Below are 27,909 nucleotides of genomic sequence, written 5' to 3' on the forward strand. Positions count from 1 at the left end.
ACAGAAAAATCACAAAAATAATGATATTACTTATATAATTCTGACAAGTCCACACTATGAGTTATCTATCTTTTTAAAATTATGCCCTGGTCAAAAAGGGGTGTGGCTTCCCACATCACAGGGTGGAATAACTGGTTTATCCACTTCCCCCAAGCCAGCTTGTTCACAGAGGCACAGCTGCCCCCCAGTTTCTCCCAAGAGGAAGCTATTTTACAACGCCCCCAATATAACATTTGCCTGAGTCCAGGACAGGCCTTTGTTCAACTCCCTGTAGTCCCCAGCTGCTCCACCCCTAATCTAATCAGAGAGGTGTTAACTCCTTTTGGCCAGGGGCAGAGTGGCTGAGCATCCAGTTTCAGCTCCTGTCGGGGGTAGTGTTAAGGCAGAATTCAGTTTAATTAAGCCAGGTTTCAGCTAAATGTCACTTTAATTCCCAGTTTAAATCAAAACTTACAATTTTTTACATGTACATTAAATAATTACTTCCTTCAAGTCATTTCAGAATATAGTTTTACATTGTATCCACCTCTTAGCAAGTCTTTCCTTGGTCTGGTTTTGTTTCATTTGTTCAGTTTTACACAGAAGTCTGGTGGTTTTAAAACGCCGGCTTTCTGATAGTGGTGAGTACTGGTAATGCAACCATTTTTGGGATTAAGAAAATGAATTCCCCACAGTTCTGGGTTGCTTTTGGCAATCAGTATTGCCATTCCCAATGGTTTCAGGCTACTGTGTGTGTAGCCCAATGGTGGTTTTAGGCAGTGCCCTCCTGTGCATGGGTAAAACATCCCACAGGACAAAAGGCAGAGCACAAGAGCCTACTCTGAGCGAGGCAAAGCACACAAAGGAACAGTACTTTCCCGATGGCAGCTGAATGAAGGAAGGAAGACGGCAAACCAAGAAGGGTACGCAAGGAGGGAGATACCCTTGACCTTTTTCGGCAAGAAACCGTTACTTTCTAAAAACCCTTCAGATTAGAAAGCGTAAGGCCAGGAAACTAGACCAAAGAATCTTGTATTGTGTGTCGGAGATAACCGGGGCCCTCCTGCATGGCTGACCGAGTCAGAGAGGAACAGCAGCCACTGTGGTACTGTCCTTGGCTCCAAGATCAAAGTAGCGCCAGAGAGATCAGCATAGCCGGTGAGACCAATGCAAGACTGGTCTCTGTTGAAGTCAAGCTTGCAAGCAGCAACATTGTATAAAGAGCGCAAGCATAAAGACTGAAATGCATGTGATAAAAGACACGAGGAAAGCTTAATTGCTGATGGATGTTTGAACATTTACTGCGAAAGGAACCATACCAGTGATGGAGTGGTCCGGTACCACGAGAGTGCTCAATCGAAGGTCTCTGTAAGGTATGCAGCCAAGAAGTGGCAGAAATGAAAGTAGAAGATTGGTAAGAACATTGTCTGAAGTGAATCAAAGTGGTCTTCTGACTGTTTAAGCAAAATCCATTGCACATTCGAAAATCTTCGATTTTTGATATCAAGAGGTACATTTAGAAAATAAGAGAACTAGGGAGACCAAATGTGAATATTGTACTAAAGGGGTCCGAGCCGCAACGAGGGAGACCAATTGTGAACATTGTGCTGAAGGGGTCTGAGTCTATACGAGGGAGGCCAATTATGAATGTGAATATCCTGATATGAAAGGAACTTTGATGCTTGTTTGTTACAACAGGCCCTCTGCAGAACTGTATCCTCGTGGCAGAGAAGCCAGAGTGTGTGCGAAGCTCGAACGTGCCGCCTTGCCCCATGCTAAAAAAGTGGGGAAGGGAAACCAACTGCTCAACTATCCTGACATATTATTTCTTGAACACTCTTCTTTTTTATACACCATTGTGCCACACCATTTTGTATTTTATAAATAAGGATTGGCAATAGGTTTATTAGTATAGGCCCTTTTATTTTGACAGACACACGCCTAGGACTGCATTATTATTTGATTGTCATAGCTTTTTCCCATCCTTAGATTTAGGTTTAGATAGGCGTTCAACCAACACATTTAAGTTCAATAAACACCCTTGAACTGTGATCACTGTCAAAGGTTTCCCCCCGGCTCACCTGAGTTCTCTTCTTGTGGCGTTCCGCGGAGGACTCCTTCTCCCGGCCGGACCGGGACTTGTATAAGTGGACGCGAGTCGAGTCTGACTCCAGCGCGAGCGTTCAAAGTTCCAGGAAGTCGCGTGTTCCAGGACGTCCAGGAAGAGGATCGAAGAAAGGTAAGAGATACTGGAAACAGGGAAGAAAGAATAAGGGAGTTGGCCAGGAACTTGGAAGGGTAACGCCGAGCAGCACACACACATCGAGACACTACGTAGAGATAGCGTTGAGACGCGCGGGGGCGTGGCCCATTTATAGAACGTGCCGTGTCCGACGTACAGGCTAGTACGGAACACGGCACTGGGCACGGCCATGTTGGAAGTATCAAGGAGCACACTCTCCGTTTGGACCAGGACCAGGAAGACCAGAAGGGGCTATGTCCATGGTTCATGACAATCACTTGTGTCTGTCTTAACTGTTTGATGCCTTGCCTTCCTTACAGTGGTGGTCCTGGGTCATCCATCCTACCTGGGCAGAAGTTGTTAATTTCCATGGGTTTCTGGGCTCACAAGGACGATATTATACACTTTAAAGTTCCTTGTTTTAGTGCCCACGTTTCTTGGCTCAGCCATTTCAGCAGATGCTCCCCATGACTGCAATGCTATTCCCCCTTGCCTCTGTTTGCTTTACACCCTCTGCTTGAGTTCAGGAAGGCCCTTAAAACACGCTAAAAAGTGTTTACTGGCCCCCGGTTGCAGCACAGATTAAATTCAAATCCCTCTGCATCAACCACAAGGCGGTCTGGGCCCGGGGACCACACCATCTTCAACTTTCTCTTACTAAATACTCCCCCTCTAGAACACTACACTCCTTTGGTTCTAACTCTCTGTGCGTAAAGCGTTTTGCTAAACATAGGGCTGGTGGTCATTCGCGTTCCTCTGCTGGCTCCCACCTATGGAACAGTCTCTCCCTCCCACTTCGCCCTGAGCAGGATCTTCTTAAATTCTAGAAACTCCTTATGGCTCTCCTCTTTACCTTCTTCTTTCCCCTGCTAATCCCACATTTGCTGCAATTGTGTGTCCTGGGCCCTTATGCATCCTCGGGGCCCCGATCTCCCTCACCCAATCGGCCCAGCTCCTGTCTATCTGCACTTGCACTTACACCCTGTGCCCTGGTGGTTCGCACTTACACCCCTCGCGGCTCCAGCCCGTGTAGCACTCAACATTCCTAGCACTTAATCTGTGGCTCTCCCATGAGCTCAGACCCCACATCACTGACCCCCTGCCTTCTTCCTTGCTGCACTTGCACATTCTGATTACTCACAAGGCATAGTAGGTTCGTCCTTTGCTCCTCTTCCCCCCTCACTGCTCTTATTTTATTGTGTTTTTAATGTATTTCAATATATTCCCACCCCTTCTCCATCCCTTGCCCTTTGGGTGCTTTGAAACAGTATTTTCTTATTGCATAAGCGCCTAAAAAGTAAACAAAATAAACAAACACTTATTCCAGCTCGCTTATTTTTAATTGTTTCAGTTTTATTTAATAATCTGTTGTATAATGTTTATTTTTTTACTGGGTACTGTCAAATTTCATAGATGATTTACATAAGACTTTTTAAATACACGTTTTTAAAGAGATGGAGCGGTTGACATCAACTACTCATGTATGATCCTAAATTTTGCCGTGAGGATAGTTTAGATAACCATTTCCTTTATGCATGCCATATATACAAATGCAATAGAATAATTGTAACACAATATATCACTTTTTAATTGACTTTTATTACTTTGCAGCCCAAAACAGATGGCCAATTACCTGGAAAGATCCTGATTGAGAATCTGTGCATGAAAGCCGTCAACCAATCCATAGGTAAAAGGGAACCTTCGTTTCTGGAGTACCAAGATATTTTGGATTTAAAAATGTGTCTGATAGATTTCATTATCATCATTAAGCAACCTCATTGGGAAAATATCATAATTTGATGTTTTTTATATGTTTCTGGGGCAACAGTGTTTGCTTAACTCCTAAATATCAAGCTCAGGATTAGGTAAAGCATTGGGACGCTAAATGGTGGATGGTGGCGTGATGGCAATACATTTCCAAACTGGCTAATGTCAGTAGATGAACATGAGAACCTCCACGCTTACTTACCTGATATTAGTCAGTTTGGAAATGTATTGCCATCAAGCTACCATTTACAGTTCCAATGCTTTACTTAATCCTGACCTTGATATTTATGGGAGGACAGCGTGCAGATCAAATATGTGTTTCCAGTAGGTTTCTGTCTTTGCCAAAGAGATGTTCAAGTACAAGGTACATACGTTAATGCTGCATTCTGGATCTGGAGCAACCATCAAGCCCTAGGACTGGAGACATCAGGACCTGCCATTAACATATGTGCGTTTGTACTGTAACAGACAGTACTCTGTCCTGAAGAAGTGTCTGTTAAGGCATGACACGTGTGTTGACTTTGTCATACTGGAGAAATGGCAAACCTTGCAAAGATAAAAAAAATACTTTATAACAAGATCATATCATCTGAACTCAAACCTCTTTGGCAAAGACAAAAGCCTACTGGAAAGCCATAGTTGATGTGCTGGCTGTCCACCTTCCAGACTTTCCACTATTACCCATCATAGAGAAGGAGTTCCTTTCTTTACAGCCCCACGACAGTCTATGCATCAGCCTATTTAGAAATACAAATCTATTGATGAAATGCAGCATCATCTTTTCTCTGAAAATGAAGGTTGGTAAGTATAGTCCTTTTCAGTGCTGATAAAGCAATCGGCCAATCGGAGAACAGTGTGTGGTTGCTGACCATGGCCTCTTACCTTTCATTTTTAGGGACAAACTTGACAATTATGGTTTTTCCATTTTCTTGTCAGGCCGAGCAATTCGTCATCGTGGTGACTATGCAAGTATTGTACTATTGGATAACCGATATTCCCGCCCTGCCATCTACAAGAAGTTGCCGGAGTGGATTAGAAGCAGCACTCAGATTAAAACAGCTTTCGGACCAGCATTTGCATCCATTCGAAAGGTACCACTCTCTTCTGAAAAACTTGGCAGGGTAGATGTCATTTTGTAGCAAATCATTACTTTCCTAGCTAATTTAATTGGACAATTGGAGATTTTCTTAAAGGCACAAAGGCTCATATTGTATGCTTTATCTTTTCAATACTTGCTCCTGAGCAGCAAAATGGAAAATCAATAAAGCATTCAAAACACAAGTCCTACATTGTCAGAATTCAATTACAGAAGCTATATGCATCTGACCGCCCAACCTCAGCTTGTTTGATCACTGTGGTTGGTAATACAAAGGGACCAAGGTAGTCAAAGACAAAAGAGAGTTAGGGAGTGGTTGTGGATAGGTGAGGGGAAATTTGGGAGGTCAGTGTTGTTCTTGATTATTTGCTAGCATTTGGTAGCAGCAATAAGTGTTTGTATCTAGGCTTGTGGATTAATGCACATATATAGAAGACACAAACACTCAAACAGTATGTTATGTCATGCATATGTTTCTACTCTTTTAATGCCCCCTTATTAGTAAGGATTCATATTATTTTTTTTAGTATTGATAGGTTAAATTCACCCTCATGCTTTACTTGCTCTTGCCAATTGATGATCTACTGTGTAGGTAAACCAAGAACAGTAAAGCATGTACTTCCATACTTATGTGTCTCACGCTTTCCATCCTTTGACTTCAACATATTTCACTGTTGACATTTTTTTAATTGTATTTTAACTCTGACACTTAACTCTGGGTCCACTGGATGCCAACCAGTGGACTAATCAGTCATGAAACCTTACACTCATTAAGTTTTACAAATAGGATTAATTTTGCTTCACCGGGTGCAGAGCGTTCAAGTGCTCAGTGAACAGAATTGATGATCCAGCTCAGCGCAGGACTGGAGACAGACCGAAAACTGCAGGCAAGGAAGAATTCTTCTGGTGCTTCCTTGGAGTCAGATTCTGCAACAGCCAATGCCCAGGTAAAGGCATCAAGCTCCTTTTTAATGTGCACTACACCCGAGGCACAAACAGACCCTGACGCTCAGCCTTGTGGGACTTAAACTCACAATTCCTGAATGTGTCCTTCTGCATTTGTGGCTTACCTTTGGGCACCTTCATTTTGTTCTGAGGAGGGGCCTTCAGTGACTGAGACCCTTGGTGAGTGCCAGTGCCACCCTTCTGAACTTTCCAAGTGAGATCACTGTGGTGCTTCGTGGTGGCACATCTCAACCTCTGCTAGTCCTTATCACATATAATGCACACGCTTTCATATTCCAGGCCCTCTGTCCAATGGAGCAGATCTGATGCCTTTTGAAGAGATGGACTTACTCAGATAGTAATGCACGCATTTCCCTATTCTTTTTTGCTGTTCTTCTTCAGGGGAATTTTATTGTTTTTCCATGACTTCTGTAAGGGAGACATTGTATCACAAGTATGACACTAACACAAAAAGCTACAAGTTTAAAACCTGTATTCAATTTTCAGGGTTTGGAAAAACTCCTGCTTTGCCCTATAGCTATGATGGGAGTAGTCTCTACCATCAAATAACAAAGAAAACACAGTCCTAGTCAGTTTCTGTCAAATCATAATGGCCTATACTAATAAAACCGAATGCCTGCCCCATCTCTTATACAAAAAGTGTGTAAAGGGGAATATGTATGCAAAGGAAAATCAGTGTTCTAACAAAGGTTCAAGATGGCTGAGTTAGCTCTCATCCCCACGTTAGACAGCATGCAGTAAGGCGGCCCCGTAGACAGGATGACCCACTTTGGCTCAGGTTCTCAAAACAAAGGCAGTTCAAAACATGGATTGAGGCCGGTTTGGCCTTCCACATTAAATTCACTAATTTCAGCTTTCAAAAGTTCTTTCACAGTTCAACAAAAGTTCATGCAGGTCTCCCTCAGTCAGGCTCGGACCTCTCAAAGCAAAAAGTTCAGAGGTCTCCCTCGGTTGGGCTTGGACCTTTGATCCATAAAGTGCCTGATTCAACGTAGATCTCCCTCAGTCGGGCTCGGATTTCGCAATCACAGCACTTGCAAGGGATCCCTTCCCCAAGCTTAATTCACATTCTTTAGGGGCTCCGTTCCGCTAACTTATCACACTTCCGGTCCCCCTCCGTCGGCCACCGGTCCCCCTCCGTCGGCCACTGTTAGGACAGTTTTTCTGAAGTCCAGTTAAGGGCCTAATAAAACCATTCAACTGAGGCAGTACAAGACTCCACTCTTAGTATAAGACTGTACCACCTGAGTACATGGTAGCGTAGGCAGAGCAGCCAGGCTTATTTTAGGAGGGAGAGAGGGCAGTAGATACAGTACAAGTCAACATTGTAATACAAATGATCCAAAGAAACACTGAAACACTATGGATTATAAAAATAAAGGATTTATTTAAATACAGTAGGCCCAGATAAATCTAGGGGTTAAGTAAATACTGAAACATTATATGAAATCACAATATAAAACACAACACTATACTTGAAAGTACACAGACCCAAGTATAGACCTTATTTGGAACACCTAATAGTAGTTCTAGGGGAGTCACCTTGTTATACACATTTAGTGTAGGCCAAGCCTATTCCTTGGGAGTAAAAGACCAATGGTTATTTTTAGATTACTTTTGGTAATACAAGGACAGTAGGCCCTTCCAGTTGTACAGTGACTCTTGTAACAAATCACATAAACAGTCAACTGAACAATATACTTTTGGTGAATAGTGAAACACTTATTCTAGGTGCAGTAAAAACCTATAACTACTTTTGTCATAACACACAGTTATACCAGGTGAGCAAAACCTAATGGATGTAATATACAATTACAGATGCTTTGGAAATCAGGGAACCCCAGATGGAGATAAGCAATAACTCTTGTAACTTGTTTTGGATGGCACACAGCTAACACAAGGTAAGTAAAACCCACTTACTTTAACTTCACAATGAAGGGGAAAGTAAAACCCAATGTCACACTTTACAGAATAGATATTCTAGGTAGGCAACAACCTAGTGTAGACTTATTAAAGACAGGCTAGCAGCAAGTCAGGGGAAGCAAGACCCAGTTGGGGGACACTCATACAGTTATCCTAGCAGGACTAGGTAGCGGAAAGACATCCAAAGGAAACAATTCAAAAATAACGGTATCAAGGATTTTATTAAACCTGATACTAATTTAATATATCAAACAAATCATGATTAAATCTGCACTTGTAATAACAATTTACATAGCAGGAAACAACTTTTATTAAAAAAGACACATCTATATAATAAAAATCATCTTATTCAATCATCCAAGCATACAACCTCATCCATCCATTTAGACAAACCATTCATACTAAACACCAATCAATGTACGACATAAAATCTATAAGAAAATTCATCATAATTAATTCATCTGAAAGATTTATAGAAAGAACATGAAATCAATTTGACGGGCCACAGCAGATGACATCAGTGGCCTAGGCAATTAAGATGGGTCCCAGAGTTTTCTAACCACGACCTCATCTTAGTCCAAACTCGACCGGTTTCGACGTATATACTTTAGTGTAGTGACGTCTTCATCAGGAGTAACAAAAGTATATTCTAACATCAAGAAAGAAAGAAAATCAAAGATAATACATATCAATGTGTGAAGCCCTTGTACTTGGACAAAAAACATATAACATCCATAATAAAAATATCTATAGTGGAACAATAGGTAATAATATACAAGAGCCTGCTACCAACCCGGGAAAAGTTCCAGGATGGACCTGAGGTGTCTGGCAGAAAGTAGTGCTACCCTCTTGTATTGGTGTCTCCGAGAGGGTACGGCCATTTAGAACGTAGGCCAGTTCAGTTTGTGGTCACGTGGTTAATTACGTGATCACATGATGTTTTTCACGCATATATCAATACCCTTGAAACGGTGATACTGTGTTGCACGCCACTTTCAATCGGACCCAGCTGGGATACGGGTGACTAGCTACTGTGAGAACTGGCGAGTTCTTTCGCTTAAGGTAAACATTCTGTCGTGTGGGGGCCTTTCGAATCACGGCGGTTTTCCAAATCGCTTCTTGCCTTTATTGTTTAGAGAAGGGAGCCCTACATCCTTGGCTTTCCGTTAAACCCCATCCGAGTCAAGTAATCTGGAGTCGGAAATATTGAGCAATTTTCAAATGCAACCCCTCCCCCCCTACCTTTTTGAAATTCTCTAAATAGTAAGCTTTTCAGCAAGCCGTATTTGTTTAGTCACAATTGTGGTATTAATTCATCAATTTATTTTCAATTGGAAGTAATTCACTTTGGGTGTAGCCAATAATATAATTGTAAGAACAACCGGTCTCTCACATACTCAAACTCTTGTGTTGTGTTTAGGCCCATATAACATCAGGTGCAGCCAACCCTGGATCCGGGGAGTCACCTTCAAATTTATGACCGCTGGTTGAACGAGCGTTTGGACATTCTCGAGAAGAACGTTGGCGTCCATACACTTCGCTATCTGCAGGAACTTCTACGGAGAAGCTATTGTTTAATATAAGTGAACACAGCGTACAATTTAAGGAAGAGACGCACAGCCTTCCATTGCATGAATGAAGGTTAGTTAATATTCTTTAGGTTTATCTTAAGTATGTGACTCTCGTGTCCTGTCCGTGGGCCGCTGTAGTGGAGGATCGACATATTGACCTTGTGATATTTATGTGTACATTTGTATATCTGTAGCATTGATTCTGTCTATGGCCTGGCTCTTATCTGCCTCTCGGAGACACCAATACAAGAGGGTAGCACTACTTTCTGCCAGACACCTCAGGTCCATCCTGGAACTTTTCCCGGGTTGGTAGCAGGCTCTTGTATATTATTACCTATTGTTCCACTATAGATATTTTTATTATGGATGTTATATGTTTTTTGTCCAAGTACAAGGGCTTCACACATTGATATGTATTATCTTTGATTTTCTTTCTTTCTTGATGTTAGAATATACTTTTGTTACTCCTGATGAAGACGTCACTACACTAAAGTATATACGTCGAAACCGGTCGAGTTTGGACTAAGATGAGGTCGTGGTTAGAAAACTCTGGGACCCATCTTAATTGCCTAGGCCACTGATGTCATCTGCTGTGGCCCGTCAAATTGATTTCATGTTCTTTCTATAAATCTTTCAGATGAATTAATTATGATGAATTTTCTTATAGATTTTATGTCGTACATTGATTGGTGTTTAGTATGAATGGTTTGTCTAAATGGATGGATGAGGTTGTATGCTTGGATGATTGAATAAGATGATTTTTATTATATAGATGTGTCTTTTTTAATAAAAGTTGTTTCCTGCTATGTAAATTGTTATTACAAGTGCAGATTTAATCATGATTTGTTTGATATATTAAATTAGTATCAGGTTTAATAAAATCCTTGATACCGTTATTTTTGAATTGTTTCCTTTGGATGTCTTTCCGCTATCTAAATCTTAATTAATACTCCAATCCAAAGCGTGGGGTTTCCTGTGTCTTTCAGAGAATACATCCTAGCAGGACTAACCTGGTGATACCAACACATTACTTTTGTAAAGAGGCACAACCTAATCACAGGAAAGTAAAATACCTTTACATCTACTTTCTTTTAGACTGGCAAAACAGTGGCTAAGGAAGGAAAGATGTTAACCATACTTTTAAGAATAGTGCATCACACATCCAAGATCAGTAAGAACTTTTGTAACTGTTCACTCTTAGAATTAAAGTTACCAACCAACTCTTTACAAGTAAGTAAAAACACTTGATTTCTTTTCTAGGCAGAAGTCCCAATCCCTTCAAAGTCTTTTCCCTTAGAGCATGAGTGTTCTCAGTGACAGAAGGGGGGTCACTAGGACTAGTGACCAACAGGCAGTGTTAGAATAAGTTCTTTAGTAGCAAAAGCCAGAGTTTCCTTAGGAAAACTGGACAAACAAGTGAATACTTTACTTCTAGGGTTAGAAGAGGGTCCAGGGGCTTCACAGAAGACACCCCAGCAGGATTCTAGCAGTGGGACTGGGTGTACTGGACGAGGGACCTCCCAATCACAGAAAACACCCCAGGACTACACAGAAATCCCAACAGGCTTAAGGTAAGTATATACCCAAGCCAACACAGTACCTCAGCAATGAAGAAGAGATTGCAGCAGGAGAACTTCAGGGACTGCAGCCAAATACCCGGCCACTGGATTCCTTGTCCTGGAGACTGAACACAAGACCTCAGAAGGGACTTTGCAGCAGGGATCGATGAAGAAGGCTCTAGGCAAGATTTCTCTCGCAGCTGAATGCGGTTCTGCGGGTTTGGCGCCTTTTCAAGGAGCACAGATGAAGACAGAAAATCGCGGTTGAATTCTCGTTGTTTAAAAGGTCCAGCACTCTTGTGAGGGGACGTTTTGGACTCGATTCGTGTCTCTGGAGATAGACCAAGATGCCCACAAAGTTTCAGCGAGATTCGGAATTCGGAAGACCGTGCACCGCACAGTGGCAGGAGGTCCCAGGGTATTGGGGTATTGCAAGAACGCAAGGTCGCAGGAACCCGTGGGATGGCTCAAAATGCAGGTCGTCTTGAGTCTAGTGGGTCTCACCAGGCTCTGGGTTCGGGTCGTCGTTTTCGGAGACCCCAGGTCGATCGGAAGGAAGGGCTGCAGCAGGCTCCGGTTACAAAGCAGGCTCTCCGGCCGCTGGAAATCATTCCCGCCGCTTTTCCTTCGTCATCCTCTTCGGTTTTCAGTTCCAGTGGTCGACATGACTTCAGCTTCCAGGTTTCCAGTATTTATCAGGAACTGCAACACAACCTCTGCATTCTCTCCCCGCATTTTACAAGAAAGGGGCGTTTGGCTGTCCAATCAGGACAGCCAACCCCCCACTGGGATTTGGCCCAGTTGAAGGAAGACCTAAGACAAAGGAGGGGGAAGTTTGGGACCCCTCCCCCACTTCCTGTGCTTACAGACTGACTGGAGCCTGGGCGGGGTGTCCAGGGGACTCCCGCCGAAGACAAAACTCAAACAAAGGATTTTCCCACCCTGGATGTCAGGGGAAGGAACAAGAAACGACAAGAAACACTAAAATGGCAGAAAAAGAAGACAGGGGCCATTTTGGTAAAAATGAGCACCCTTAGGTGCCTTTACTGCAGCTCTGATTACAGCACGCGGTAAAGGTGCACCAAATTAGTAAAAGGTATCACTGCCACCAGCCATTAAAGGTAAGCTTGTCACTGTAACATAATTGTTACAGTTTAAATGTGAAAGGGGATACATTGTATCTCCCCAGCACTCCACATAAGGTGGGGTGTGCTGGTTTCACAGAAGTAAATGTAAAAGGGATCCAAAGATCCTTTCTACCCTTGGGAACTGTAGTTCACTCAAGGTTAGCACAAGAAAGTTAAAGGGGGAGCCCCTAGGGCAACCCAGCAACAACAGGCACTTATTGCCAATAAGTTGTTAGACATGATAACTTTAAAAAGACACTATGGAGAGTCTTAAAAATGACACCCATAAAAAGAGTTAAAGACAGGTGAGTGTGGAAAAAGGTTCCCACTCACTGAGGTATTAATGGAAAATATCTCACTAGAAAAGCAAAAAGTTCTGGAGTTGAACCAGGCAAGGAAGATTTACCAGCCCTGTGGAAATCTTACCTAACAGCCACTGACCTTTTCCTGATGTCAAAGACTTTCGAGAGTGCGGGGCTTTTACTATAGACCTCCGCAAGATGACTCTGACTTTCTCTTCAGCTCACACTCTTATGTTATTTGCCCGAGTGTCTTGTGGTCTTGGTAGTTCAGTACCATAAGCTCAAAAGAAATCTTTCTCTTCAAGCTTTCACCTTTTCACTTCCCCTTTTGCTAGTTCGATTTCTTTTGTCTCTCATCGGCATGCGCGCTACCTTCACTGGAGAGATACACTGGTGCGGCTTCAATCTTTCCTTGACACAAACCGGCCTTTCATGTCTTTCACTAACTCACCGGTTGTGCACGTTCCTTTCTTGTTTTTGCGGTTTTGATTCACGAGTCAAGGTTAATACCACAGGCTTGGCCTCGCCTTCCCAACTCTGTCTTTCACCCGGGACGGTTACTGGTGTTCTTGAAACACAATGTAGGTTTCTTCTGGTCTGCGATTTGGCTTTTTGCGTGTCTCCTTTACGGATTCCCAGAGGCAACGACCTCCTGCAGGGAACGCCAGGTTTTCTTTACCCTCTGCATTAGTCCCTCGATTGGTCGCTCTGCTCCAGTAAGTTTGCCTTCGCCCCGGAAGTTCTGCTCCTTCTCGTGTTCCACCTTACTCAGAGTTTGTATCTAGCTTCAGCCTTTTATCTGTGTGGGGCGAGCCTAATGGATATCAGATGTATGTGATTAAAGTCAAGTACCTGACTTTGGCTGACCCAATTGCCGGGCCATGTCCAATGAGATATGTAAGGGTTAGCCTCTTCACTCTGTTGCCCCCTTCATCGGCCCAGTGTTTGTGCAGAAGAGGGTGGGGGAGTTGGAACATTGGAGAATCCTATAAAATAGGATGGGTATGGGAAAGGGTGGAATACCACGTCTCACCATCGGTTGCCTCACCCCCACTCCCCGAAGACCACTCACCCAGGTGATCCTCCGACACTGGTCCACCGCCAGGTTCTGGATCCAAAGGCGATGACCGTACCCTGCCACCTGAGGGAGAGAGATCCCCTTTGGTTTGTCACATACCCTTCCTCTATGCGATGTAGTCACATCTGTTTTGCAGGCAAACCGGGAAAGGCAATCAGCCTTTACCTTTTCGGTGTTCCACAGTGAAACAATAGGGTTGCAGGTCTAAGAACCATCGCATGACTTGAGGGTTAGAGTCTTTTCCTTGACTTATCCATACCAAAGGTGAGTGGTCAGTGATGAGTGTGAATTTTCTCCCTAGAGGGTAGTATCTAAGATCGACAATTGCCCATTTAATGGCAAGGGCTTCCAGTTCCATCACAGAGTAGTTCTCTCGGGGGAAGAGTTTACGACTAGTGAATAGGACGAGTTGTTCTCATCCATCGTGTATTTGTGATAATATTGCTTCTAACCCTGTGAGGGAGGCATCGGTCTGTAACACGAATTCCTCTGAGAAGTCTACTACTTTTAATTTTGGATTTTGGCATAGGGTTTGTTTCAGGTTATTGTAACAAGCATTGTCCTCATCAGTCCAACACATTTTCTGGGGTTCTGCATTTCTTAGTTTGTCTGTCAGTCTGGCTGTTCTATCTGAAGCATTTGGGATAAACCTATGATAATATCCAATCAGTCCTAGGAATGCTCTGAGATCTCTCGTGGTCTTGGGTGTGGGAGCATCTAGGATGGCTTTCACTTTTTCTTGCTGGGGCTGCCATTCCCTACAAAGAAGCCTAGGTATTTCACTGCTAACTGAACTAGCTTACATTTTGTTGGGTTGGCAGTTAAGCCGGCCTTTCAGAGGGTTCTCATAATAGTAAAAAGATTAAAAAGATGGTCTTCCTGAGTCTTACTATAAGTAACTATGTCGTCAATATAGGCCCCACAGAAATCAGAATAAGGCTGTAATATCCTGTCCATAAGTCGTTGGAAAGTTGCCGAGGCCCCATACAATCCAAGTGGGAGTACTTTGAATTGGAATAGCCCTATTGGCGTTGAGAAAGATGTTTTTTCCTTATCAGGTCGATCCACAGGGAACTGCCAATATCTTTTGGTTAAATCTAGGATTGACAAGAATGTGTAATTTCCAAATTCATCTGTGCAATCATTGATGCGTGGCATAAGATAGGCATTGAAGGCGGTGATGGCATTGACCTGCCTAAAGTCTATGCAAAACCTCCAAGAGTGATCAGGTTTAGTCACCAACACAATAGGGGAGGACGATGGGCTTGATGTTTGCCTTTAACATTATTATTATTATTATTATTATTATTTTAAAACTTTGATTATTGAGTGCTTGACATTACAACCAATTTAAGAGTAGCAGCATTAGTTACACAGAAATTACACATCAGCGAATGTGCTTGCAGTTATGACAGTGCATATAGCAGAAAGTGATGCAGGCAACAACCAACACACCAACTACAACAATACAGACCAAGATGAAAATCAAGTACAGGATATTGAGTCCTCGGACAACGCTTCATTACCATTCAATGTCAGCAATTAATTGCAGAGGGGTGGCCAAATGTCAACTGGCCTACAGCACGCTGGCAGCAGGAAGGACCCTTGCTCCTCCTGATTAGAGGCCCATGTCACTGCCTGCATCCAGTGTGCCACAGATGGGCTAGCAGGCTTTAACCATAGCAACAGTATACATCGTACTGCTAGCAGGTCTGTGGAAACTTGGAATAAACAGGTAATAGAACTAGGTTGAATAGTGCAATCTAACATCGTAGACATGTTTTCACAGACTCTGCTCCTAAAGTCTCTGAGACTTGGGCAGTCCCACAAGATGTGGAGATATCTTGCCTCATCTGAGTGACATCTCGGGCAGAGAGGGGAATGAGTGGATGAGTGAATGAGAAGAGGTGAAGTTTGGCGGGTGTGTAGTGAAATCTATGTAGTAATTTAAATTTTATTAGACAGAATCTAGAGTTAAATGACACAATGCAGCTCTGTAAACACATAGCTTCCCAGGCCTTGTCAGTAATGTCTTTGCCCAGGTGTCACAGAGATTAAGTAAGGGTGTGTTGCTGCAGGTCTGCAGCAGATTGTATAATTTGCCCACTATGCTGCGAGGAGAGGTTCCCTCCATGATGAGGCTGAGTAATGGTTGATCCGGGGGCAATAATGGGAATCCCAACCATGCATTTATAGCAGCGCAGCAGAGCCCAGCATATTGTAGCCATTGTGAGAGCCGCGCCCGTGGGGAACCCTGCAAGTCCTGTAATGCAATAAAGGAGCCCATGCCGTAGATGTCTTTCAGATTGGTGTATTCATCTATCGCCCACTTACACACTGCGCTCTCACTTAGCTTACGGAAAGTCGGAAGAAAGTTCCATAGCGGAAAGGTTTCCGTGAAATGGGTTATGCTATCTGCAACCCTACCCTGGTAGGGTTGCAGATACAGACCCAAGTGCAAGGGTTGCCAGGGGGCAGTGCGGTGTGTGACTTTGTGGGTAGGGACTTGGGCCCGAAAATCAGAGGGTAACTAGGTGCACGGTGTCGAAGCAGACAGATCAGCAGGGGAGAGGAAGGCAGAAGCAAAGAGGAAGGTCTTGAGGTGCTTCCGGAACCGAAGATGGTTCTCCTCAAGTTTCAGAGAGGCAGGGAGGCGGATCCAGAGGGAGGTTGTTAGGCAGAAACCTGTGCAGTTCCCTCTGGGACCACTGCAAAAGATTTAGGACTACAGGTGTTTGGCAGTAAACCCACTTGGTAGCAGTCTGTACCACACAGATTCACTTGGTAGCTGTGGCTGAGCAGTCAGACTTCCCTAAAGAAGAGTTAAGCAGTATACAGAGTATTCACAATAGGTCAAGAGAACACAGTAGAACAAGTAAACACTGGCCAGGGCTTGGTGTAAAAGAGATATAATTATTTATTTAAAACCACATCTAGAAAAACACACAGGCACTAATATTAAGCAATTCAAAAACACGGTCACTAAAAGATATACACTCCCTTAAAAGAATATTAGACAAGTCTTAAGTAAAGCCCCACTTATTTTCAGAAAGCGGTGAGCGCTTAACATAGATGGCACTCTAATAACTTGTTTTAAAAAAAAAAGGGAGAGAAAGGCAGAGGATAAATTGAAACAGATCCCAACACTTTTTCACGAACACCCACGAGGAAAAGGCAAAGTAACACCGTGAATTCAGAGTTAATAGGCTGGATCCGCTTTAAGAGGATCAAAACGAAATGTGTCCAAGGTCACACGGTTGCAGTGCACAAACATCTCGTAACGGGTTCAAAAAAAGGAGTTGGACCAAGAAAGGGACCAGTTAGAGGGTCAAGGCGGCCAGCCCAGTCCTGAAGGTTAAGGAGTTATTATTACCTTGTTGCAATCTTTAGAAAGGGAAGCCTGGCGGACACAGTACCTTAAAGTGGTGAGAACACTCTAGCGGGGGCAGTTGTTCCTGGCAGCGGGTGCAAGTCGGTGCTTCGTCCGGGGGAAGAGAGGATCTCGTCGTGGAGGAAGACAGGAGTCAGTTGCACTGCCAGGGAAGAAACCAGCCGCGGAGTTTCTCAGGTACAAGGAGCGGTCCGGTGATTCGCGGTTCAGTGGTGAGTGGCTATCCGGCTGCCGGGGTGCTTTGCACGGGCAGTTCGACCACAAACCGGGCTGGGGTGCGAAAAAAGAAAGGTGAACTGGTTGTGCCCACCATTCAGGGGAAGAAGCCTCTCCAGCCGGGAGATCTTCTCTGTCGTCGGGAAGTGGTAAGTCGGTTCCGCAGGGCTCCACCGGTGGTGTCGTCGTGGTAGGTCGGCTCAGCTTCTCCCTCGTCGGATTCTCAGGTCCTGTGGCGACTTCTGAAGTTCCAGTCCCCAAAGCCCTGCGTTTATGCAGAGAACCCCCATTCACTCAGCCTAGCTGTCACTCAAACATGCTAAGTGGTGAGCCGGCCGGCTCACCACTTGGGCCAATCACACAAGAGTGCGACCTGAGTTACCAAGGTAACTCGGTCCAGGGTGCCTAAACCCCCTCCCACACTCCCTGTGGTACCCAGACAGAGTGGCACCACTTTTGGAGGCTTCTGTGGAGAAGCCCGCCAAAAAGTGGAACAAAGGGCTCGACTTGGGTTGGAGTCACAGAAGAGAACACAAACGCCATTTTAGAATCGAGTCTTGGCAAAAAATACCAACCGGAGAATTAATATTAATTAAATAAACTGGCGGTATGTTCAAGGCTATGAGAATTAAATAATTAAAGTTGGTAGCCTCGAACAATGGGAAAATCCCATAGGAAAACATTTGCGGTTGAATATAAAAAGTAGTTTCCACTGCCACCAGCCAAAACTCGATTAGGGGGGACGGAGACGTGCCCCCTCGACTAACAGACCCCGGGGCAACCGAATTGCCCTGACCAGTATGTCCACAATATGATGGTTTGTACTGGTTTCTGTTAATAATTTGGGACTAGTAAAGCCAATGGTGACTTTACATGCCCTGGGAGACAGTAGTCAGTCCCAGGGTATGGAGTCTATGGTGGGGTGTCACTATGACACCCCTGTGCTACTGCACGGAGGGTGCTGTGTAACACACATAGGAAAAACACATGAGACCCTATGGAGTAAAGGACCCATAGCCCATAAAACACATTACCAATCAAAGGAATACCATTAATCATGTCCAAGAGTGGGAGAAAAAGAGTCTCACTCTTGGCAGGAGGAAAAAAAAACTCCAGAAATCCAGCAAAGCTGCTGGGGGACTCACTAGGTTAGGAAATTCAGCCTAAAGAGAGAATTCTCCCTAACAGAGGCCCCAGCCGAGGAAAGAGATCCACCACCAACTCGTTGCTTGGAGAAGCGACTGACACTGAGGGAGTTGGAGGAGCAAAGAGCTCGAGTAGGAAGGTATTTATGGAGGGAGAGTTGAAGGTGTTGTGGACCAAGGCCCCAGAAAGTCTCGGGGACAATGCAAAGGGTCTTGAATTTAATTCTTGCAGCCACTGGGAGCCAATGGAGAGATTTCAGGGCTGGTGAGATACGATCCCCGGGCTTGAGGCCAAGGACAAGTCTTGCAGTCCTGTTCTGGATGAGTTGCAGAGGGCTGAGAGTAGAAGCAGGCATATTTAGAAAGAGACTGTTGCAGTAGTCCAGCCTGGAGGGAACCAGAGCTCTAGAGACAGTGAGCTTCTGGGGGAAGGAGAGGAAAGGAAGAATACCTCTGAGGAGGTGTAGTTGGTAGTTTGACTTCTTGGAGACATCTGAGATGTGAGGAGAAAAGGAGAGTGTGGAGTCGAAGATGACCCCAAGGTTCTTAGCCTCACAGGTGGGAGCAGGAAGAGGGCCAAGGGATGCCGGCCACAGATTGACAGGAAAGGGGGTTCAGGTGTGCAGATGAGGAGAATCTCAGTCTTATTGGCATTAAGGTAGAGATCATTGGGGGCACACCACTCCTGGATAGCAGACAGACAGTCAGAGATGAGAGAAGGAGAAGAGGTGGCAGAGGGAAGCCGGAAAACAAGCTGAGTGTCATCTGCATAGCACTGAAAGTTGGAGCAGCAATGCAGTGGCGAGGGGAGCCAGGTATTGGTTGAAAACCCAGGGAGAGAGGTTAGACACCTGCGGAACACCACAGGTAGAGAGTGAGATAGAGTAAAGGTGAACAAGCATAAGGCATTTTGTTGGGAATATCACAGAGGAATACTGCCTACTGCTGATACTAACATACATGTCAAGGACATTTTCCATAACTACCACCCCGTGCCCCCACCCCTCTCCCAATCAGAGGAATGAACTCCCAACAACCCACTAGCATTTGCAGCATGGAATGGGGGGGGACTGTCTGCTGACAGTAGCCCAGTCTCAACACGGCCTACCATTCATATATGAAACAAATTACAGGTGCACGTTTCTATAGTCAGTTTCAATAGCGATAGAGAGCATTAGTTGCCCTGTCAGGTGGTCTGCAGTGACAATTTACGAAACAGTTTGTCCATAGTCAGTGTCACATAGGGGAACAGTTAACTAGGGCAGTAGAACAGTGGAACCATGTAGCATAGGACTACCTCAGAAAGTGGTCATCCAAAAATGTCATGGCCTCCTCAGAGAAGGTGAAGAAGTATACCTTGCGCCATGCTCAATTCTCAGTCTGGCCAGGGATAGCATAGCGTTTTTACCTCCAAGTCGCAGAGCCTCTTTTCTGTGGCCATGAGGTTTTTGCTCTCCTGCTGAACAGCAACAGAGATGTCTGGATACGTGCTGGAGCCCAATGTTAGTTCACACTTGGCTCTTGCAGTCCGCAACAGCGTGTCTTTGTCACTGTAATTGAGTACACAGTCGCTTATCGGTCGGGGAGGAGCCACAGGTTTAGGCTTAGGGGTGAGTGTATGGTGGGGACATTCTATTGCGAATTGTGGTGATAGTTTAAGGGCATCCAGCAGAGATAGCAGGGTGCGTTCCACAAAGTCTTCCATGGAGCCGTCAATGTTCCCCTCCGGGATGCCTATTATGTGCAAGTTGTTATGCCTTGAGCGAGATTCCAAGTCGTCGTTCTTCTTGCTGATGAACAGAACCTGTCTTGAGAGTGCGGTGACATCCGCCCTGAGTGCAACAACCTCATCCTCAATTGTGCCAACTCTGATCTCTAGTGATGAGAACATTGTTTTTCTCCATATTGGATGCTATGGAGCTGATTGTGCCATATATGTCATCCAACTTGGTGTGCATACTGGTAAAACCTTCTTGCGTGTGCTCCATCATGCCGTGGAGTTCAAAGGGCTCATACGGTATCGAGTGGCCTCCAGCGGCACCTTCCACGGAGCCTTGGCGAACATATTGATTGAGCTCTGCTTTTTCCCTATGTCCTTTGTCATGTCGGCACAGCACAGGCCAGCCCAAGATATCAGGGGCTGCTCAGCAGGGTAGCGGGGGAGGTAGCAGAATTACAGTTGTGTATAACAGGGATCGCCACGTCCGGGCGAGAGAATGTATGAATGTGGGCACCGGGCAGCTTTGCAGTCACAATGGCCTTCCACCCCAGGTCGCAGTGTATCTCTTGAAGGCGCTTCAGTGAGCAAGACCAGGCATTAGGAGCAAGGCAGGGGCCAGGTAGTGCAAGGATACCGGGGGGTCCGGCAGGCTCCGGGCGCACTCCGCAGGCTGTGGCGGGAGAGCAGTATTGGAGGGGGGAGGGGGGAAGGAGAGAGGGCCCCCTCACCCTAGCACAGTTTAGAGGTGGACGACAAGCGTCTGGTAGCCAGCAGCCACTCAACACGGGATTCGCTGCAGGTGGATTCAGGATGGGTCCGGGCTCTGGGCCCAAAGCGCGTCTGCCTCAGCTGGGGGTCTGCAGGCTGGTAGTATCGCTGATGGCTCCTCTCCCGCTGCCGAGGGGCTGCATAGCTAGGTCGCCGGAGGCAGCATGGGGATGCAAGCAGACAGGCTGTCTCCAGGTGGGCCAGAGCACCGCATGCAGGAGCAGTCCCGATGGCAATTGGATCGGGAGCCACAGTCTGCCGCCGCACACACCCCGCCAACTAGGCAGCGGGAGGCACAGCAGTAATACAGGCCTGCAGGGTGGGCCAAGCTGGAAGTGGCAGGAAGCAGGCCGATACAGCTGCGGCCCAAAGGGTGGTGCGGTCTGCTCTCTGAGGTCAAAACCTCTGAGATGATAGTAGAGGCATGCTGTGATATGGGCAGCACAGTTTTGAGAATCTGTGCACCTGATTGACAACAGTTGAGCTGTGTGAAAGTCTCGGTCTATGGAGCTCGAAACTCAGGCGGCCATCTTCTGTCATGCGCAACAGCACCCCTTAACATTTTTTTAACCTCATCAATCACTACCTGCTTTCGTGCTTCTGGGATTCTGTATGGCTTTAAATCGACCACTTTCCCTTTTGGAGTTCTGGTATAATGATAGGTACCATGTACTCTCCCTGGTTTCTCACAAAATACATCAGGGTATGCACTAATAAGGTCGTTCAAATCCTTTTGCTTATCTTTAGATAGTTCTTGGGGAATAAGTTCAGTGTTGTCCATCTCCTTGGGTACCAAACAAGACAATATAGAGGAGGTAGTAGCGGAAGGATTTTCTTTCAACTCTTTCAGGAGATTTAAATGGTAGAGGTGGGTCTTTTGCCTTCTATCGGGTTGGGCTATTTTATAGGTACAGGTTCCTGTTTGCTCTAGTACCTCGTAGGGCCCATGCCACTTTGAAACAAGTTTATTTTCAGAGGTCGGTAACAGGATTAACACTTTCCATCCCACTGAAAATGACCTTAGATTTACCTACTTGTCATAGGTACATTTTTGTTGGGCTTGAGGTTTCTCCATATTGGTGTGGACTAGACTCTGGACGACTTTTATGTGCTCTCAAAATCGGGTCGCTGTCGGAGAGGGGGATTGGCACCTCTTCTCTTTCTTCCCATGTCTCCTGAAGCATGTCTAAGATATCTCTTGGTTCTCTACCGTAGAGTAACTTGAAAGAGCAGAAACCAGTGGGTGCCTGAGGGGTCTTTCTCACTGCAAATACAGCCCATATGATCCCAGTCCTTCCCATCCTCGTCTACTAACTTTCTCAGAATCCCTTTGAGAAATTTTATAACATCTCTCTACCAATCCGTCCATTGGGGGTGGTAAACGGAGGTTCTTAAAGTAGCAATGTGTAGTAATTCCTTAACTTCACCCATGAGCTTAATCATGAAATTGAATCCCTGATCCATTCGAATTTCCTTGGGGAAACCAACCCTAGAAAAAAATGGCAACGTGTTTTTTAAAATGTGCTGGGTTGTGTTGTTCTGCATGGGGAAGGCTTCTGGATACCAGATATCGTAATCAACAATTACGAGAGCGTATCTGATGCCCAGTTTAGAGGTTTCCAACGGTCCAATGATATCCACTGTGATTCTTGAAAAAAGGGACTTTTATTATCAGTAATTGGTTTGGGTAGGCGGGTTTTTAGATGGGGGAAGGTAGGGAAATATGTCTGCTGGTTTTTGGCATATCTTGCATGTCTGAATCCAGTTCTTTATGTCAGCATGGATACCCGGAAAATAAAATTTCCCACTAATGAGAGCTTGGGTTTTAAATTGTCCCAAGTGTCCCCCTATCAAATGAGTGTGCAATCTCTAGCACGATCTTGCAATGGGTTTTGGGTATCACTAATGGAGTCTTACTTAGGCCTTCCCTGGAGGTTTCGCTTCTATATATTAATTCATGTTTCAAGAAGAAAAAGGGGCTTCCCTTTTCTTGTCCATCTCCCTCAGGAACCACTTTTAAGAAAGCCTCTGCGAGTACCGGATTATTTCGCTGGGCGAAGGCTTGGTGGGGAAGGATGGTAGGTTCCCCTTCCCTTTTATGCTTCCGTGGTACGTTTCTCATCGGCCTTCACAAAACCTAAGTTACCTCTCTGTTTCCTCTGGTTCAATTTCTTCTTCAAAACGGGGAAATAGAGCTTTATCTAGATATATTTATATAGCGACAAGCACTATCAGTTCACAGTGCTTCCCTTTTGGTTGTCCTCCGCGCCAAGTGTCTTCATCAAGCTCATGGCAGTAGTTGCGGCACACCTTAGTAGATCTGGGGTCCATGTATTGCCATACCTGGACGACCGGCTGATCCGAGGGAAGTCGGCGAGGCAAGTCTTGTCTCATCTGGAAGACCCCTACCTACTACTGCACAGGCTGGCCTTTTCCCTCAACTTAAAGTCCTATCTGACACCAGTCCAGCAGCTCTAGTTCATTGGAGCAGTTCTAGATTCTAAGTGATTTTACCGAACCCAAAGGTTCGACTTACCAAAAGTTTGATTTTTTTTGATTTTTTATTTATTTATTTTAAAATTTCCCGCAAATATATATATGATAATTTATTTATATAGCGCCTATACACAATGTGTTTCAAAGTGCTTCAAGGCAAGGGATGGAGCAAGGGAAAATACAATGACATTCTTACAGGCCATGAACAGTAAGGATGTGAAATTAACTATCGTACTCGGCCTGACGACATTTCAGATAGTGCAAGAGCTAAGACATATATAAGGAAGGGAGGGGGAGAGTGGGAAGGAAATGGAAACAGACAAGTGACTACCATACTAGGCCTGACGACATTTCTGGTAGAGCCGGAGAAAAACAAAAGGTCAGGTAGAGCGGTGCAGAAAGGGAGGGGAGGAACAAAACAAGCGACTATCATACTAGGCCTGACGACATTTCAGATAGTGCTGGAGGAGCGCTGGGGAGGAAAAAAATTGTAATGGGAGGGTGGAGGAAACGGACGAGGTTGCCATCATATTAGGTCCAGGGAGAATTCTGATAGAGTAAGTGCATAGAAGAAAGTAAGGGGAGGAGATAGGAAAAGGGAGAAGGGAAAGGAGGAGAGAACAGAGTAAGCAGTCAAAAAGAGTGCAGAAGCCAGAGTGGAGAGCGAATACAATTGCAGAGGTCAGTATTAACACATAATGTTGCAAGCCAGGATACAAGATGAAGATGGGAACAGCATGATTCAGGGCCACCATGAGTACAAGATGCAAAGGAAGTCCAGCATGAGAGTTGAGAAAGAGTGACGCACCGTGAATGAACGAAGTCCATAAAAGTCGAATCCAGGATTGGCCACAAGACGGTGATGGTGAAACCAGACTGTAACAGGACAGACTCCTGCAGAAGTAGGCTGGAGCAGGTTGAGGGGGAGCAGGGTAGAAGAATCAAGCAAAACAGGCAACACCTGTGTGCGAGAAGGGGGGGCACAAGGGAACATCACAGGGGGACCACAGAGGGTGGCGATGGCCTGTAGCGACAGAAGGGCTAACACATGTTGGTGCATGCTTACCTGCTGTCTGAGCAGGGGGTCGGGCCCTGGGTCCTCCTGGTCCAAACAGGAATTGCCCTTTTCTTCATCTGCCCTTCACTGCAGACGCCCTTGATCTAATAGTTAAGAGCAGGAAGGAAGAGGCAAGGCTAAGAAGGTAGGTGGTGCTTATACCAGGTGACCTAGATTCACTTGCACCTGCTCCCCATCTGCAAAGGAAAAGAGGCTGGAGGGCTCCTTAAGTGGTGAGAAAGAGCGGCAAGCAGGAAGGCACCAGGTGGGCAGGGCTTGCTACGTGGTGAAAAAGAGCGGCAAGCAGGAAGGCTGCAGGTGGGCAGGGCTTGCTAAGTGGTGAAAAAGCGGCAAGCAGGAAGGCACCAGGTGGGCGGGGCTTGCTAAATTGTGAAAAAGAGCGGCAGGCAGGAAGGCACCAGGCGGGCAGGGCTTAGGCCAGGTGACCTAGACTCCCCACAGCCCCCCACCTTACCCCTATACATTTTTTATATACTCCCCTCCCCCCACATATATATATGTGGGAAACTGGGGGTCGAACTTTTGGGAGTTGAACTTTTGGGGTTAGGTAAAATCGTCCTAAACCGCATTTCTAGACATCCGGGTAGGGAAGACTTTTGCTCCCGAGGAGAGAGTCAGCAACATCGCCCAGATGGTGCAGTTGTTTTAGAACCATGCTACTCTTCCAGCGGCTTCCTTCCTCCACGTCTTGGGTCTCATGGCCTCCTGTATTTTTATGGTGCCAGAGGCCAGGCTGCATATGAGATCCCTCCAGTGGCTCCTGAGGGACCAGTGGCATCAGTATCTGGGAGCTCTCACGGATCACCTTTCAGTGTCCACCCAAGTAGTCTGTGAACTCGGCTTGTGGCAGACACGCAGAAATCTGTTGGCGGGGTCACAGATGTGTTCCTGAAGAGTTGGGGCACTCAATGCGAGGAATTGCAGGTGAGCGGCATCTGGTTTCCATCAGAAGCCAAGTGGCATATCAACAGGCTGGAGTTGCGGGCCATCAGGTTAGCCCTCAGGGCCTTTTCTCTGTCAAAGGGAACCATGTCCTCGCCCTGACAGACCACATGGTGTCCATGCATTAACTCAACAAGCAGGGTGGCATCCACTCTCGCCCACTCTGCACAGAAGCAATTCAGCTGTGGTTCTGGTTGAGAGACAAACTAATCTCTGTCTCAGCAGTTCATCTGGCGGGAGCAGAGAAAACCTTGGTGGATGCTGTGAGCAGGCAGAGTACGGTGTTACACGAGTGGGAAGTGTGCCTGGAAGTCCTAGAGGAGGTCTTCACTCTCTGGTGTACACCTGCAGTGGATCTGTTTGTCACAAAATCTAACAGGAAGTGTGAACAGTTTTTCTCGAGGGAATTCCCAGCAAACAGTGCACTAGGGGGCCGTTTCTGGTAGATTGTACCTTCCCTCTCCGCTACGCCTTCCCTCCGATTCCCGTCATTCCTTGGGTTCTCGGGAGCTTGAAGAGATTTTGAGCATCCATGACCCTGATCGCTCTGGATTGGATGAGAACATGGTACTCCTGGATCTGAACATCTGTCCGCCTCACTGGTTGCCTCGGCGTCCGGATCTCCTAACCCAGTTGGAGGGTTGGGTGCTCCACCCAACCCCAGATTCCTTCAACCTACATGTGTGGCTCTTGAGAGGATGAGGAATGATGACTGAGACCTCTCAGAGGAGGTACTTGAGGTATTGCTGGCTGCACGCAGACCTTCTACTAGATCTCAGTGCACGTGCAGGTGGAGAAGTTTTGAGGCGTGGTGCAGGGAACGCAAGACTGACGCTATCTCCTTTCCCACCACCACAGTGATTGAGTTCCTTCTGTCACTGGCCTCTTCAGGCCTTAAGGTTGCCACAGTGAAAGGGTATTTGGCGGCCTTGTCTGTGTTCAAGAGATCCCCAGACTAAGGTTAATTTTTCACTATTCCGGTCATGGCCCAGTTCCTGAAGGGCCTTCTCAACAAGTTTCCGCCAACCTCCTTTGTTGTCCCAGATTGGGATCTTAATCTGGTTTTGACCTTCTTGATGGCGGCTCCGTTTGAGCCTATGCATTCATGTTCTGTGCGGCTGTTGTCCCTTAAAACAGCCTTTTTAGTCGCAATCACATCTGCGAGGAGGGTTAGCAAACTGCAAGCCATGTGCTGCAAACCTGCATTCCTGAGGTTCTTTCATGAGAAAGTCTCTCTTAAAAAGTCAGGCCCAGATTACTTCCTAATGTGGTTTGAGAATTTCATCTGTCTCAGTCCATTGATTTACCTGTCTTTTACCATAATACGCATCCCTCGAAGGAGGAAGAGCGGTTCCACTGCCTTGATCCCAAGAGAGTGTTACATTTCTATGTTGCTCATACGTCTGAGTTTAGGAAATCAGATCAGTTGTCTGTAGCCCATTCCTTGTCTAGAAAAGGCCTTGCCGTCACTAAGCAAACCCTGTCACGGTGGATCATCCTGTGCATATCAGAGTGTTACCATTCGGCAGGTAAGGAGCTCCCAGTAGGGATCAGGGCTCACTCGACCAGAGGGGTCTCAGCCTCTACGGCCCTCCAGAGAGGGGTGCCTGTTAGGGATATTTGCCGGCCAGCCACTTGGGTCATCCTTTCATACCTTCACCAAGCACTGTGCCTTGGACGTTGTACGGGGAGCTGATGCTAGGTTCGGGAGGGCGGTTCTGCAGAATCTACTGGTTTAAATCTTTCTGCCCTCCTCAGTTATCCTAACTGCTTGGGGAGCCTATCATGTGGAATCTGCAGGAGAAAAGCAATCCATTGAAGGAGAAATTACCTTACAATAATGTTCTTTCTATGGATTCTTCTCCCGCAGATTCCTCATCGACCCTCCCATCCATCCCGCTCAAAGTTCTGTGGGTTATCGCTTCTGTCCAAACGTGAAAGCATCTAGTGATCGCTTGGGATGACTGTTTGTGTTTTTTCAAAAATAAAATTTCTTTCTTCACGCATTGTTGTGGGTTCACCCTGTTTGGGTGTAACCGTGTTAAAGTTTTAATGGATGGTTAGCCTCCTCCTGTGGTTTTTCTTCTGAAGCGTTCAATCGCAAGGGGAACAATTTACAGGAACTAAGCCATGGGGCGTAGTGACGTGGTATATATAAGACGCCTGATGTTACATTAGGAACTGATGATCAAGAGCCAGACAAGACGGATCGACAATCGAGTCGAGGTGCACTATGCCCCCTGTTGAAGAATGTGCGAACAGCAGAGCTGGAAGATGGATATCTATCATGATGAGGAATCTGCGGGAGAAGAATCCATAGAAAGAACATTACAGTAAGGTAATTTGTCCGATCTCTCCCACCCATTCCAGGTATTGTGGAATCTTCCTCTGGGTGGCGCTGGTCTAAGAAATAGGCACAGATGCTTACTCTTTGCTCGTTCTCTTCCCTGCTCTGGGGTCCTTGTCCTTAGGAGATTACCCTCCTGCTGATTCCTGTTGTAAGCTACCTGTCCCTCGTTAAGTCTGCACTGTCTCATACCTCC

The 27,909-nt window shown here is 45.8% G+C and overlaps 1 protein-coding gene across 3 annotated transcripts in view; it reads left to right on the forward strand.

Moving 5' to 3' along the window:
* The window catches only part of DDX11 (DEAD/H-box helicase 11), a 1,292,375-nt gene that overhangs the window by 1,222,375 nt on the left and 42,091 nt on the right, over positions 1-27,909 (forward strand). For 2 of the 3 annotated variants that reach the window (XM_069628571.1, XM_069628573.1), the window contains 2 exons: positions 3,833-3,908; positions 4,925-5,079. In XM_069628571.1, the coding sequence (XP_069484672.1) occupies positions 3,833-3,908; positions 4,925-5,079 (231 nt within the window). Of the gene's footprint in view, positions 1-3,832; positions 3,909-4,924; positions 5,080-5,897; positions 6,029-27,909 lie in introns of those variants that run through there. The other variant, XM_069628572.1, reaches the window with a different exon arrangement.

The sequence above is a fragment of the Ambystoma mexicanum genome, chromosome 12, assembly GCF_040938575.1.
Source record: "Ambystoma mexicanum isolate Mex_15411 chromosome 12, UKY_AmexF1_1, whole genome shotgun sequence".
NCBI lineage: Eukaryota > Metazoa > Chordata > Amphibia > Caudata > Ambystomatidae > Ambystoma > Ambystoma mexicanum.